Raw genomic sequence first — 12,869 nt, 5'->3', positions numbered from 1 at the left:
GGAAACCATTCATCTGTCCTTATAGTATCACGCTTAATAAAGTACTTATGTGTTTCTTGATGTTTTGTCGCACAGAGCGTAGTAATGTTGATGTTCCGAGAAGAGAAGAGCCCAGAAGACGAGATTAAGGCGTGGCAGTTCTGGCACGGAAGGCAACATTCTGTCAAGCAACGTATTCTCGATGCTGGTAAGTAAAGCGTGTAGAATCCGCAAGTTCTGCCACCATTAAATCGACCTTAAACAAATCGATTCAAATCAAAATTCCAATTATCTTTTAATAATCGTATTGATAAAATTAATATTAATTTCATAACATGAATTATATGTTTATTATATATTTACATTTTAATCATTTTTTTTTTCGCGCAAGCCGCTTGATAAAGGACGATCTTAATAAATTTGGTAAGATCAAGTAACAGAATCGTATGGTTGACTATTCAAAATAAAATTAGAATAGAAAATAAAAGAACGTGCTCTTTCAACGCACCATAGAATGATTTGCAACTCTAACAACAATTTATATCATTACAGACACGAAGAACAGCGTGGGACTGGTGGGCTGCATAGAAGAAGTTGCACACAATGCGATTGCCGTTTATTGGAACCCACTCGAATCCTCGGCGAAGGTATAAGAGTCCTTCATCGTTCATTAAAGAGATTCCATTTGCATTTAACAATCTGAGGGACTTAAATGGAACTGTGCTTATTCATTCGGTTTAGAGCCGTAAAGTCGAAAAAGTCTCTGTATTTTATCCCAATGATTTTCTACGTACACTCTTATGTATTACAGATCAACGTGGCTGTGCAATGTCTAAGCACCGACTTCTCCAGTCAAAAAGGCGTGAAAGGATTGCCTCTGCATATCCAGGTGGACACGTACGAAGACCCACCGCCACATACTCACACGTACACACCACCCTCGCATCGCGGCTATTGCCAGATTAAAGTGTTTTGCGACAAGGTAGCTACTCCTCTGTGTCTCGATTTCTTTCTCGTTACATCGTTACATCGTTTAACGAATGATTCGAATAAAAAATATATATATATATGTATACCAACCAGCCAATCTCATGAATCATCTTGGTGTTATTTACGCACAGGGAGCTGAAAGGAAGACTCGTGACGAGGAGAGGAGAGCGGCAAAGAGAAAGATGACGGCGACCGGTAGAAAAAAGCTCGACGAGCTCTATCATTCCGTCACGGAACGCAGCGAATTTTACTCCATGGTCGATCTTCATAAACCCCCGGTCCTCTTCTCTCCACCGGCGGAACACACTATAGACAAGGTACTTGTCAAGATTCTGATTGGATGAAAGTGTTTTAAAAAAGTGTTTATAACTATACGTTTTATTTTATCTTATTTTTTTCACTTTACATAGACGCGAGCATGACGATGCTTTTCTTGAAACATAAAGAGAAGATTGTAGTCAAGAGAATGTTGTATCTAGCTTGGAAATACTGTTTCATTTTCTTCAGTAAAAAAAAAAAATTACTCTTACTAATTGAACACTAACACTTTCACGGACACCTACACTATCAAAATCACATTGAATTATCGAACGCGAAAACCGTGAATGTGTTAGCCGTTCGAAAATCAGCACAATTTTGCACATAGTTTGCAATTTGCAAAAGAAAACGAAACTAAGTAGTAGTACCCACCACAATCCTCTGCTCTCAACATCGCCAAAATTCTCCACTAACTCCGCAACTCTTACATCGCCATAACAAAAAAGAACCGTAGCAACTTCCGGGCGGTATCCGAGTGAAATAGCTAGCCAATTATTCAGCATCTGAAAAAAAAAATATATATATATACTCTGACAGCAAATACAAAATTCTCTGAACACTAAATGAAAGAGTAAAAATTTATACAAACTCGTATATCTCCTCAATATCTAAACTAGAAAATTCGAATTTCTCGCTTTTAGAAACATTGGGTGCAACGTAATTTAATATATGTGATGAAAGTTGTAGCCGATGTACCATGAGAAGTAGCTCGTTTTCGCTAAAATAGAAATGGAAAAATGTATAATTCTGTGTTCCACGACAGTTTTCGACGATGGAGTTGTCGGGCTTCTACGGAGGTGGCGGCGGGGGCGGTGGCGATACAGACACATCGTCCCTGAGTAATGGCGAGGGCGGAGGATTGAAGGCGGGGGGCAGCAGCCCTTATCCTGCCTGCGGCAGACCCAGCTTGCCGGCCCTCAAGTTCCACAACCACTTTCCGCCCGACAATCTGACTAGCCTACACGACAAGAAGGACTCCTTGCTGATGCAGGTGCAGGAGCTGCAAGGCTCGGTGCTGCAGGGAGTGCAGCAAGGTCTCGCCGGAACTGTGGTGTCCGGGGTCGGAAACCGGCTGCATCTGCAACAGCAACCGCCTCATCTACGTCCAACCGACGCCGAGGAACGAGTGATGCTGTACGTTCGCCAGGAGTCCGAGGACGTGTACACACCGCTGCACGTTACACCGCCGACCGTTCAAGGATTGTTGAACGCTGTAAGAAATGTCAAGGATTTTTATTATCGAACATTGCACATCCAACACACCGACACTCGCAATTAGATAAATTGCACGCGGTCAGATCACTCATTGCCGCTTGTTTAAAAATGTTTAGAAATTTACATCGAGGATCGTGTTTGATTAATCGTACTATTCGGAATTTATCAAAAGTCGTAGCGAATAGATGCGTCTCTCGTTGCGAGAGAATATGCATCGGAGTTGAAAGTTGTTTCCATGAGGATTTCTCTTTGGAAGAGAAGTTCCTTGAAAATGAAATCTCGAGATCGGGATCATATTTTATTTCATTTTATCACTTGTTTCGCCGCAGGATATTTATAGCACTTGTCGTAAACGCGCGGTGGAACGGATAAGAAGTAGAAATTTATAGATAAACGCGGTAGACACGATCGAAAAAGTTGCAAGTCGACGTAATCGACGTCGAAGCTTCGACACTTCTCGGATCGGGTTTCTAAAGGGGAGGAAAATGGAGGAAATTACGCGAATCCCGCGGAATGCTCGCAGAAATGACAGTTGGAACGTTGTTGCATAAGTTGTCAGCCACGTTGAGCCCAGGTGCGTTCGAGAGCGGCGATATCAGTTTGATTCAAGGTCTATCTCTATCTCTACTGACAAATATGATAGAATATTTCGAAACCAGTACGGTAACAAATCTAACGACTAGAAAGTGACATACGGAACGTTTCGACGTTTAACCTGGCGATATCTTGACATGGCCAATTAATTACATTTTCACGAGATCGTATTCGATTCGACATATCCCTGCTATGAATAATGAGTGATGCGCGAGGATAACGCAAAATATACACGAGAAACACACACACGCATATACATACATACATATATATATATATATAGATATAAATATTAGCTGTGCATGAAGTGAAGGCATACTACACCATTTTATTAATATCCTATTGCACCGTTTCATTACGCTGATAATAATATTAACGCGCATGCATCACTCCTCCAAAATCCTCACAATAATTAATATGGATCGGAGCGCGATGAATCACACGCGCACGGATCATTAACCCCTGTGATCGCGAGAAACGATCGATGGTTTCAACGTTAGAGGTGCCGATATTTTATTTCTTTTTTTTTTTTTTTTTTTTTCTTACTTTTTAACATTGGACATTATTGACACGTAATGCGAGGTCGTATTGTTTCAATAACGATCAGATGTGGCAGAAGAAAAAAGTGGAAAAGAAAACCATCTCTCTCTCTCTTTCTTTCTCTCTTTCTCTGTCTCTTTCTCTGTTACCTCCTTTCTCTCCGTAATTTATAAATTTGTCGCTTCCGCAGAAACGATTTCCATTTCTCCATGCAGATCGATCGTGCTAACCAATTTCCATTGAAATTGATTCCGTTCAACGAATGATTTTCACAGACAACGAGAGATCTTTTTTTCTCTCTTTCTCTCTCTCTCTCTCTCTATATATATATAGTCTTCATTTTCTTTTTTTTTTTTTTCCAAGTTATATCTACTCAAGTGTCTTTTCCTTTTTTTTTTTTTTATCCATCAATGTTTTCAATCTTATTCTACTCTCGATATCTGTCTTTTCAATAAGCGCCGCGTCACGTCGTTACGAAAGATAGAAAAGAGATAGTTGAAAGAAAAAAAAAAAAAAAAAAAAAAAAGCTCTTCGGTTATCGAGCACGAGTGCCCAGACCGATGGTCCGCAACCACTGTCAAAATTCTAATGTTCTACTTTTTTCTATTTTACAGATTGAGTCAAAGTACAAAATTGCATCCTCGAGTATTAATAACCTCTATCGCAAAAACACAAAGGGGTAAGTTTAGTAGAGTGTCATCTTTACTTGCATGCACCGCCCACACAGTAGTGCATGCCATAACGGTGACATTGCCTGACTCTCTCCGTTTGCCTGGTTTGCTAGTCTATCCTTACTTCCAAAACCTCACACCACCTTGCTGCACCTCGACTACATACCAATCGATAGATTATTTTCTACGTCTTTGCCCACATCTCTCTCTCTCTCTCTCTCTCTGTGTCTCTTCCTCCAATTGCTTCTTTTTCTGATTGCTACTGCTGATCTCTCTCGTCGTCTCATTATTTTTTTTTTCCTTTTTTTTTTTTTTGTTGTTCGCATATCACCCTGCAGAATCCTTGTCGTTGGCCACACACCGATTCGACAACATCCGACGCGAGCTTCCTTCGACTTTACACTCGACTAATCCACTAATCTCTCTCCCCGTGTCCTTTATTTTTCTTCTGTCACAACTGCTCACGCATATTCGTTTGCTCGCTTTCTTACACGATACTTCTTACCCAGATCAACCAGCATGTCACGTATATCTCTCAAACCTCATCACGCATACTCACTCTCATTTCACTCTCGTTTCTCTTCACTCTTCATTCGGGAATGGGAAGATTATTTGTTCTTTCCTCTTCGCGCGGAATGGAATCACGTTTGTTTGCCATTTTGTTCTTCGACGTTCTTTGGAACCGTTGCGTTGATGCGAGATATTTGGAATCATTTCGATGCAAATTAATCGATGATATTAATTTTCTTTATCGATAAAAACATAAAAACATCAAGGTCTGTCGTACCACGAACGCGAGGACCAAATAGATTCTCGTACTCTGCTTAAAATATATCGATCAATCGTAACACGAAAGCCTATAATATAGAGGCAGAATGCGATAGACTTCTTTCCTCGTTTTCACTCTTCTCCCCTTAATACAAAGAAACACAAAGAAACCCATACGTATGATCTCTCATTGTGTCATCATTGTATCGTTCGAAACGTTTCGCTATTAAGATCAATCTTTATCGAGCCTTTCGATTTCTCTTTTTTCACTGTTCGTTCGTTTCCAATATATTCGATTTTAAGCAGGGTTTTAACCTAGTTTTTCTCCGCTGGCTCTCCCCTCTTCAATCATCATTTTTTCTCCTCATGTTACAGAATTACAGCGAAAATTGACGACGATATGATCCGATATTACGTGGACGAGGACCTGTTCCTGCTGGAGGTAACTCATTCCCGAGTGCCGAATCCAGATCCGAGCAACGAGCGCAATCCGGCCAATCCTGGATCACCTGGTGATCCTGGTGATCCGAATGATCCACCTGCCACCGCGGGATACGACGTCACCCTGATCGAATTACCCTCAGCGTCGGCGCACATTGCTCACTCGCCCCTCAATTCCGCGCATGGCCACGCACACGTTCACGAGAGCGGGAACACGTGAACCTTTCGCCTCATCGAAAGCGCAAAGAAGAGGAAGAATGTAATTACATCGTACGTGGCTCTCGCCGTTTCGTGTAAATAAGTCTGAGAGAGGGAGAAAGGCAACTGTCGATGATCGCGAGAAATCGTCGACACGGTGCAATGTAACAAGAATTATTGGACAGTTCGACCAGAAAATGCTCTTCAGGGACCTGCGTTTGAAGAAATCGCGTCGAGTGCAAGTGCGAGAAGAAGAAGAAAAGTGGAAGATAAAGAGAAGAGGATTTCGGTGAATGATGAATAATTAATTGCCACTTTACCCCACCAGTGCTTAACTTTAAGAAAAGAAAACTTACTAGAAGAAAGAAAAGAAGAAAAGAAGAGAAGATGTCCGACGAGTTATCCACGAGTTTGGATTATGTGTAAGCCGAACTTAAACACGAAGGAAACACGAGAAGGAAATTCACAACTGTTCTTCGTATCGTACAATAGACAAGAAGTCAAAAAAAGGGAAAGAAAAACAATCGTTAGTTGATAGTGATCGTCTTGTGTAACGTTTTGAATGATCGTGTCTGTTAGATCGATATACAGATAGTTTCAACGATGTAGAGAATTTCGTGGATACAGGGTGATGTTTGATCGATTCGAATACAATTGATTTCGAATAGATATACAAAACTTTATATTTCTTTTGTATGCTTGAAATTTTTTTCGTGAAAATACTTGTTAGTATATCAATTACTCTTCGATCGAAGAATTTTGTAATTCAAAGAAGAAAAAAAATAAAACATACCTCGTATGCACGAAATGTAGCGATTGAACAATCTGTATACGCGTAAACATTTTTAATACGAAGCATAAAATCGCGAAGAAATATATTTCTAATCAAGGCAAGGCGACTCGTTTTTTATATTATAATTTTTTTTTTTTGTTTGTTTTCATTTGTGAACAATTTATATCGATGGTTGTTAGCTTATAGAGTACCGTTGGCATCGTAATTGAAACACGATGGCTACATGTAAATCAATCAAAATTGATTTAAGAAATTCCCGCCCCTATCCCCGTTAAATATTAAGTTATTAGATTTATATATATATATTGTTATATATATATATTACATACGTATGACGTATAGATGTATATGATAAAAAAAAATGTCACTCTATTTTATTGTATCGTCGGTTTTAGAGTTTAAATACTTGTTTATACGTTTAGAAAAACCGATGGTCGGTGTTTCGACCAATCGACGTGCACGGAGCAAGCTTATTTTATACCAAGACTTGTACGTAGAGATAGGAGTATAACTTTGAACGTCGCCATTCCAAGATAGACGGGTGCCATCGAGCATTTTTATCTCTTTATAATATTGCGCTCATACACGTTCAGCTATATGTAAGTTCTGTTAATTCTTGATTAAGATTCTCGAGCGGACTCAACAGTTTCATTCACCACGTTTGAACATTCAAAGATTCTTATTTCACATTTCCAAATATTAATTTCCAAATCGAAGGAACGTTTAAACGTTTCTCCTTTTTTGCATCAACTGTTGATTTTTATATCATTATTATTATTATTATTATTATTATTATTATTATTATTATTATTATTATTATTATTATTATCATTATTTATATACGGAAATTAATCGAAAATCTATTGAATAGTATCGATTTAATATCCCTTAAATATTTTGCAATTATTTCAGAATCCTCTTGAGTATCCCAGGATCGTTTGATATACAAAGAACAAGTATTACTCATTTGAAATACGTACGTACTTTTTTCTATTTTTTCGTCGAGATTTAAATAGAAGAGAAAATATACGTTCATCCGCCGTAGCGGACATCATTGCAACAAATATTGCAATATTTAAGATAGACAAATACGTTGTATCGGTATCTTAAGAACATTATTTCCTTGAACGTTAGACAACTCTTTGAGAACAGATATTTCCATAGCGTGAAATTCCCTGAAAAAAATACATAAATGAAATAAGAACTTTAAAGAATATATTTTATTAAAATGATTTTTAGAGAATATATATAAATTCACATAATTAAAAATTATATTATAAGTTCTCGAAGGGTTTTTATTTTAACATAGTAAGCCCCGTGAAACCCAAGTTTATCTTGATTATGGCAAAAACAGAATATACAATGATCATAACCAATGATTCTCTGCAACGTCGTAGAATCTGAAACGAGCGGCAAGATATATTAAAAATTGTCAATAATCTTTGGTTGTATTTATCATTTTTTTTTTCTCTCTTTAAGATGAGACAACATTAACGTGCCACTGATATATAAAAACGAACCATCTCGTCATCACACACGTCGCGTGATTTTTATTGTAAAATTGCACATTTCGTGCACACGTATACATACACGTACACACATTTACGCACATACGCTCATCTTATTAAAAATTAGTAATTAGTTCGCATTTAGGTTGGACTAGAATGCATCGCGATCATGACACATCACTGTTGTCTTCATTTTTGTTCTTATGTGAAAAGGCAAAAAAAAAAAAAGAAGAAGAAGAAGAATGGATAATTAAATAAACATATACACGTCCTATACATGTATCACAACACCAATATCAAAGCAAGGATCAAAATACGCTTGTAAAATGCATATTATTATACGAGTACTATATTTTGTTACATCTATCTGCAAGACAGCATATAGTTTGATATTATTAATATTATTTGATTCTATTGACTAGAGCTACGTAATACGTATATTATTATAATAATTATTATTTTTTATACAAGGAATGCGTGTATATTCATGGTGCGAGAATGAGAATAAAAAAAAAAAAAATCGTAAACAGAGGGTAAAAGGGAGGAAGGAGAGAAAAAGGCAGAACGATAGTATAAGAATGAATGCAAGAAATAATCAGTATGCTTGAAAAAAAGAGAGTCGTGTCCAACGATGGTCCGAAAATTTGTTAGTGTTACTCCATGACATTTTTATTTTTTTTTTTTTTTTTTTTTTATTCGTAATCGATATTTTCCCCTTAGCCCAACTTCCAACTTCATCAAACAATCTTACATCATAATAACTATCCACTCTAAACCCTTTTCGATCGCCTAACTATATTTTCTTCGTTATTTACAGATGTAGATCTCGCAAGAGATTCATCATGTGTGCATTAGAGAACGATTTTGCCGATGAACGATTTTTATTTGCTATCGTATCATCCCTTATAATCCTTTACGTTTATTAATATTATTGATTAATGATATATTATGAAAGGCAGCCGTGTTACAGTCACGAGGAGATCTCAATCGCGATTAGAAGACCGGTGAATAAACATTAGAGTAGAGTAGAAGATTGATCGTTGAAATCGATCATTTTTTTGTATCTTCTTTCTTTTTTTTTTTTTTTTTTTTTTTCCTTTCTTTTCTTCTCCCTTTCCTCGTGTTAACGCGTTATTTAGAAACATATCGCATAGCAACAACATGAAGCGAGTATGTGGTCTTCTCGTGATCGTTTCCCAGCCGTCTCGATATCGTACTTAAAGCGACATAAACGGCGATGCGAAACGAATCGACAGGCTTCGCCTTATTTTGTTAGAAATGTACCCGTGTAAGAGGAGGAATGTTGAAACCGGCCGATTTCGGGCTGATGCGCGCGTACTGTTTTGTTAGAGGATCTTGAAGCCGGACAAGTTGCGGAATCAGATAAAAATGATGCGAGAATATCGAAATATAATACCGTTTTCGCGTTGTCTTGCCATCGTGAGATTGTGCCAGAGGTGATATTATATTACGCTGTTTATTGCAAACAATAAATATTATATTAGTACGTTTTATAAATTGCGAGTTTTTATTGCTCCTTTCATTCAAATTCATTTATCAATAAATTGTTTATTCGAGATTTATTTAACCTCTATTATATATAAGACGATCTGACCTAGCTTAAATTACTCTTATGATCATTTGAAGCTATTAAAATCACTTGGAGATCATTTGGAGATCATTTCGAAATCATTATTATGTTACACAGTAAACTTTCTAAATTGTTTGAACGTTTCTTTGATATTGGAATTTTAATTTATAGTTATTTTTATTATCATCCATTTACAAAGATGGAACTCTGTTTATGTATCATACAGTAAATTTTTAAACTATCTATATGTTGTTTTGAAAAAAAAAAAAAACTTACTTATAAACGTCGATCAACATATTTTTATCTGATAAAATTCTGACATTCTAATTCTGTCACTTTAAATAGTAACAAGCATCCCATATATTTTGTAAAATTTACATAAGTTTATATACGATTCATAAATTTGCTACCTTCTACTGGAACTCTAATATATGCATCCATCACCAATAGCATATGTAGACACTGTGGCGACCATGAGAGAATATACGACCTTGTGGCGGGACACTGGCCCTGACGTCAATTATTGGTTCTTCAATCGATGTCTATTAAAGATTTTTTACAGCCAATAATATATCAATACAGAATAATAATTATTTCATACAATAATTATACGAGATTACATACGTAGTTGTTTTAAATATGATAATATTTCTTCTTTTTTTCAATATTATAATAATATCTAATCGTCAGTAAAATTTCCATAAATTGTTAATAAAAATCATTATCAAAAGACGTTTGAATTTCATCCATTAATTTCACGCTGAGAATATTATACGATTTGTTTGAAAATATTCTTATCACAGCATCTTTCTTGATTCTCCTAAGATTCAGAAATCAAAAAAAGAATGACTTAATGGCATGTCTTAATACATTATAGCTATACAATAAAAAGCAGCTCTCACGCAACCGGTTTTCACATTCAAAGGGAAAAAACATCCAATGGTAGCCTCAGTATAAGATCTTGAACCAAATTTTATGCATCATAAGAGTCGAATACAATTTACAGATTCGTTTATCAATTGATGGATCAAATGTTGATCATCAAAAGAGATCGTTGGCCTTCTCTCACAGAATATCAGGTGGAAATCTTGATATAACTGTATCTTAATACTTGGTATAAATCAATCTTTAAAAGAAAAAAATAAATCTTTTAAATATTCAAATTAGATTTTGAAAGGAAAATGAATACTTGGCACTACAACAAGTTTCTCTAATCCTATATATAAGTTGAATAATAAATAGATCTAATCGTTGCTCGAAATGATTTTCGTGTAATCGTGTATAAAATAACAACGGACTATTTTTTCCTTTTTTCATTAGGAGTACAACAGTTTGCAATTAAATGTGAGTCATTAAAAATGAATTATAAAAATTCTCTTCAAACATAACCATTAACAATAAATGTGTTTTTTTTTTTTTTTATAAAACAGAAAGATCAATGATTGTGTCCTAATTCCTTTAACCATATAAATAATTCTTCGGTATTTTGAGAAATTTAAAATATCTAAAATAACAATAGCTTAACTCTTTCTTCTTTCGATCAATTAATTGTTAATTAATTTAAATATCGTGAGATTTTGGAAAATATTATCTGTTTAAAAAAAAAAAACAGGAAAATAAAACTTAAAATCTTAAGAGGAATCCATTGATTTGAACAATTTATATTCCATTCAAAGATACATGACATTTTAGAAAATATCGTATATATATTCAGAAATTTTTGAAAAAATTATATGGCAATTATAGTTTTAATATATTTTGCTCATATAATAAATAACTAAAAATTAAAAAAGAATCGCAAATTAGCTACGGTAAACGATGACGCAAATTATTAATGGCTAACGTCTGAAGAAAGAATGAGAAGGGTCAGAGAAAAAAAGTAAAACTTACCTTGTTTTACTCCCCTTGTCCATTTGAAGGGCAGTTCAATGAACCACAGAATGTGAAATTTACATCCATCTCAAGGTCTGTTTTCTATCATTCTTTTTAACTTAAATTGCCACCCTGATACTGCACATTTTCGTGAAAAAAAACTATTCACGCAAGACTTGGACGTAATTAATAAAATAAGAAATATTAATATATCCCTCGACGAATTAAAACAAAGTTTCTCATTATTAAATATAAATCGTCCAATCATTAGTTATTTTATTATATAATTTGTCACGATGTATATATTGAATTATCATTTATAATATTTTCTGCACGCTTAATAAAATAAAATTTTAAATTCGCTCGAGTGCAATTGAAACTTAAATATGCAATAGAGAATATATAACTTGATATAATAAGACTTGATATCGCATGATAATAATTTCTCGCAATTGAGGAAAACCATGAAACCTGAAAATATGAACGATTAATATTAAAGGGAGGGAATAATGATTAAGAAATTTTAAATATTTAATAAGCTGCTTGCATATTAAAGCATTGATATGTAATCTCACCGTAAATTACTTATCTTTAGTATAAACTTGTTTTCTTTAACTTCACATACACTTCTCGATACTTTGAATCAAGTGATCAATCTGAAATATGCAAATTTCATGAATGTAAAACAGCAGATGTTCAAGATGATTTCATTGAGTAAAATTTTTCTTTAAACACTTTGAAAAATATTTCGTTATAAAATTTCAGGCGCAAAATTAATAAATTTCCTAAATTTCGACAAAAACGAATTTGTACTTACGAGCAAGTGGCATTAAAAAAAAAAAAGGAATGAATAGAAAATTATCAGGTCGATACGAAGCACGCGATATACAACAGGTTTAAAGAAATTCCATTCATTGTGGTCAGAGGGAAATGCACGCTACGTTGGCATTCGCGATGGTGCACAGATTGGCAAGTTCACGGCCGTCCCTTACGTGCAGTCTTCTCCTCGGCCTCTCCAAGGCCAGCACGAGGATCTTACTCTCTATGCAAATGCCTATGAACTCGACAGTCACGATCGGCGTTGAGATTGGCGACGACATAAATCAAGGTTGAGCCGATTCTGTCACACCATGTTACATAATCAGCGAATTTCAATTGAAATTGTCTCTTCGTGATTTCGAATGAATCGTCAAATTCGATTATATATTCCTGATCCATAGCTGTAACATAACCGGCTATCGAAATTAGATATGGTCATTGAACCGTATCAATAAATCGAACTATCAAAAGATTCATTGATACGAAAAGAAAGAAATGGATATTTGATGTGGCGTCTTATGAAATGAGCTCATCATGGATGACTGACAGGTATTTCGAATTCAATGTTGGTT

General features: G+C 35.4%; 1 protein-coding gene and 1 long non-coding RNA gene across 7 annotated transcripts in view; one reads left to right on the top strand and one right to left on the bottom strand.

Annotated features, from left to right (window-relative positions):
* Positions 1-6,235, top strand: part of grh (grainy head) — a 128,535-nt gene extending 122,300 nt beyond the window's left edge. For 2 of the 5 annotated variants that reach the window (XM_086904952.1, XM_086904951.1), the window contains exons 9-15: positions 76-187; positions 532-626; positions 791-961; positions 1,101-1,286; positions 2,051-2,500; positions 4,251-4,315; positions 5,451-6,235. In XM_086904952.1, coding sequence (XP_086761078.1) covers positions 76-187; positions 532-626; positions 791-961; positions 1,101-1,286; positions 2,051-2,500; positions 4,251-4,315; positions 5,451-5,736 — 1,365 coding nt within the window. In that variant the 3' untranslated portion in view covers positions 5,737-6,235. The remainder of the gene's footprint in view (positions 1-75; positions 188-531; positions 627-790; positions 962-1,100; positions 1,287-2,050; positions 2,501-4,250; positions 4,316-5,450) is intronic. The other 3 variants (XM_086904954.1, XM_086904953.1, XM_086904955.1) reach the window with 3 other exon arrangements.
* A 3,529-nt stretch (positions 6,236-9,764) lies between these two features.
* LOC147658170 (uncharacterized) lies at positions 9,765-12,598 on the bottom strand. Of its 2 annotated transcripts, XR_015291200.1 has the most exons (6): positions 12,296-12,598; positions 12,054-12,134; positions 11,497-11,949; positions 10,514-10,732; positions 10,231-10,426; positions 10,012-10,148 (listed from the first exon to the last, which is right to left on the bottom strand). It is a non-coding gene; the product is annotated as an uncharacterized LOC147658170 (long non-coding RNA). The 2 variants fall into 2 exon arrangements; XR_015291199.1 differs by lacking the exon at positions 12,296-12,598 and having other exon boundaries at positions 9,765-10,148; positions 10,509-10,732.
* Between the last annotated feature and the right edge of the window lie 271 nt (positions 12,599-12,869).

This window comes from Apis florea, unplaced genomic scaffold, assembly GCF_048593485.1.
Source record: "Apis florea isolate Af1SG1 unplaced genomic scaffold, ASM4859348v1 contig_2350_pilon, whole genome shotgun sequence".
Taxonomy (NCBI): domain Eukaryota; kingdom Metazoa; phylum Arthropoda; class Insecta; order Hymenoptera; family Apidae; genus Apis; species Apis florea.
This window is presented reverse-complemented; position numbering and strand designations above follow the sequence as displayed.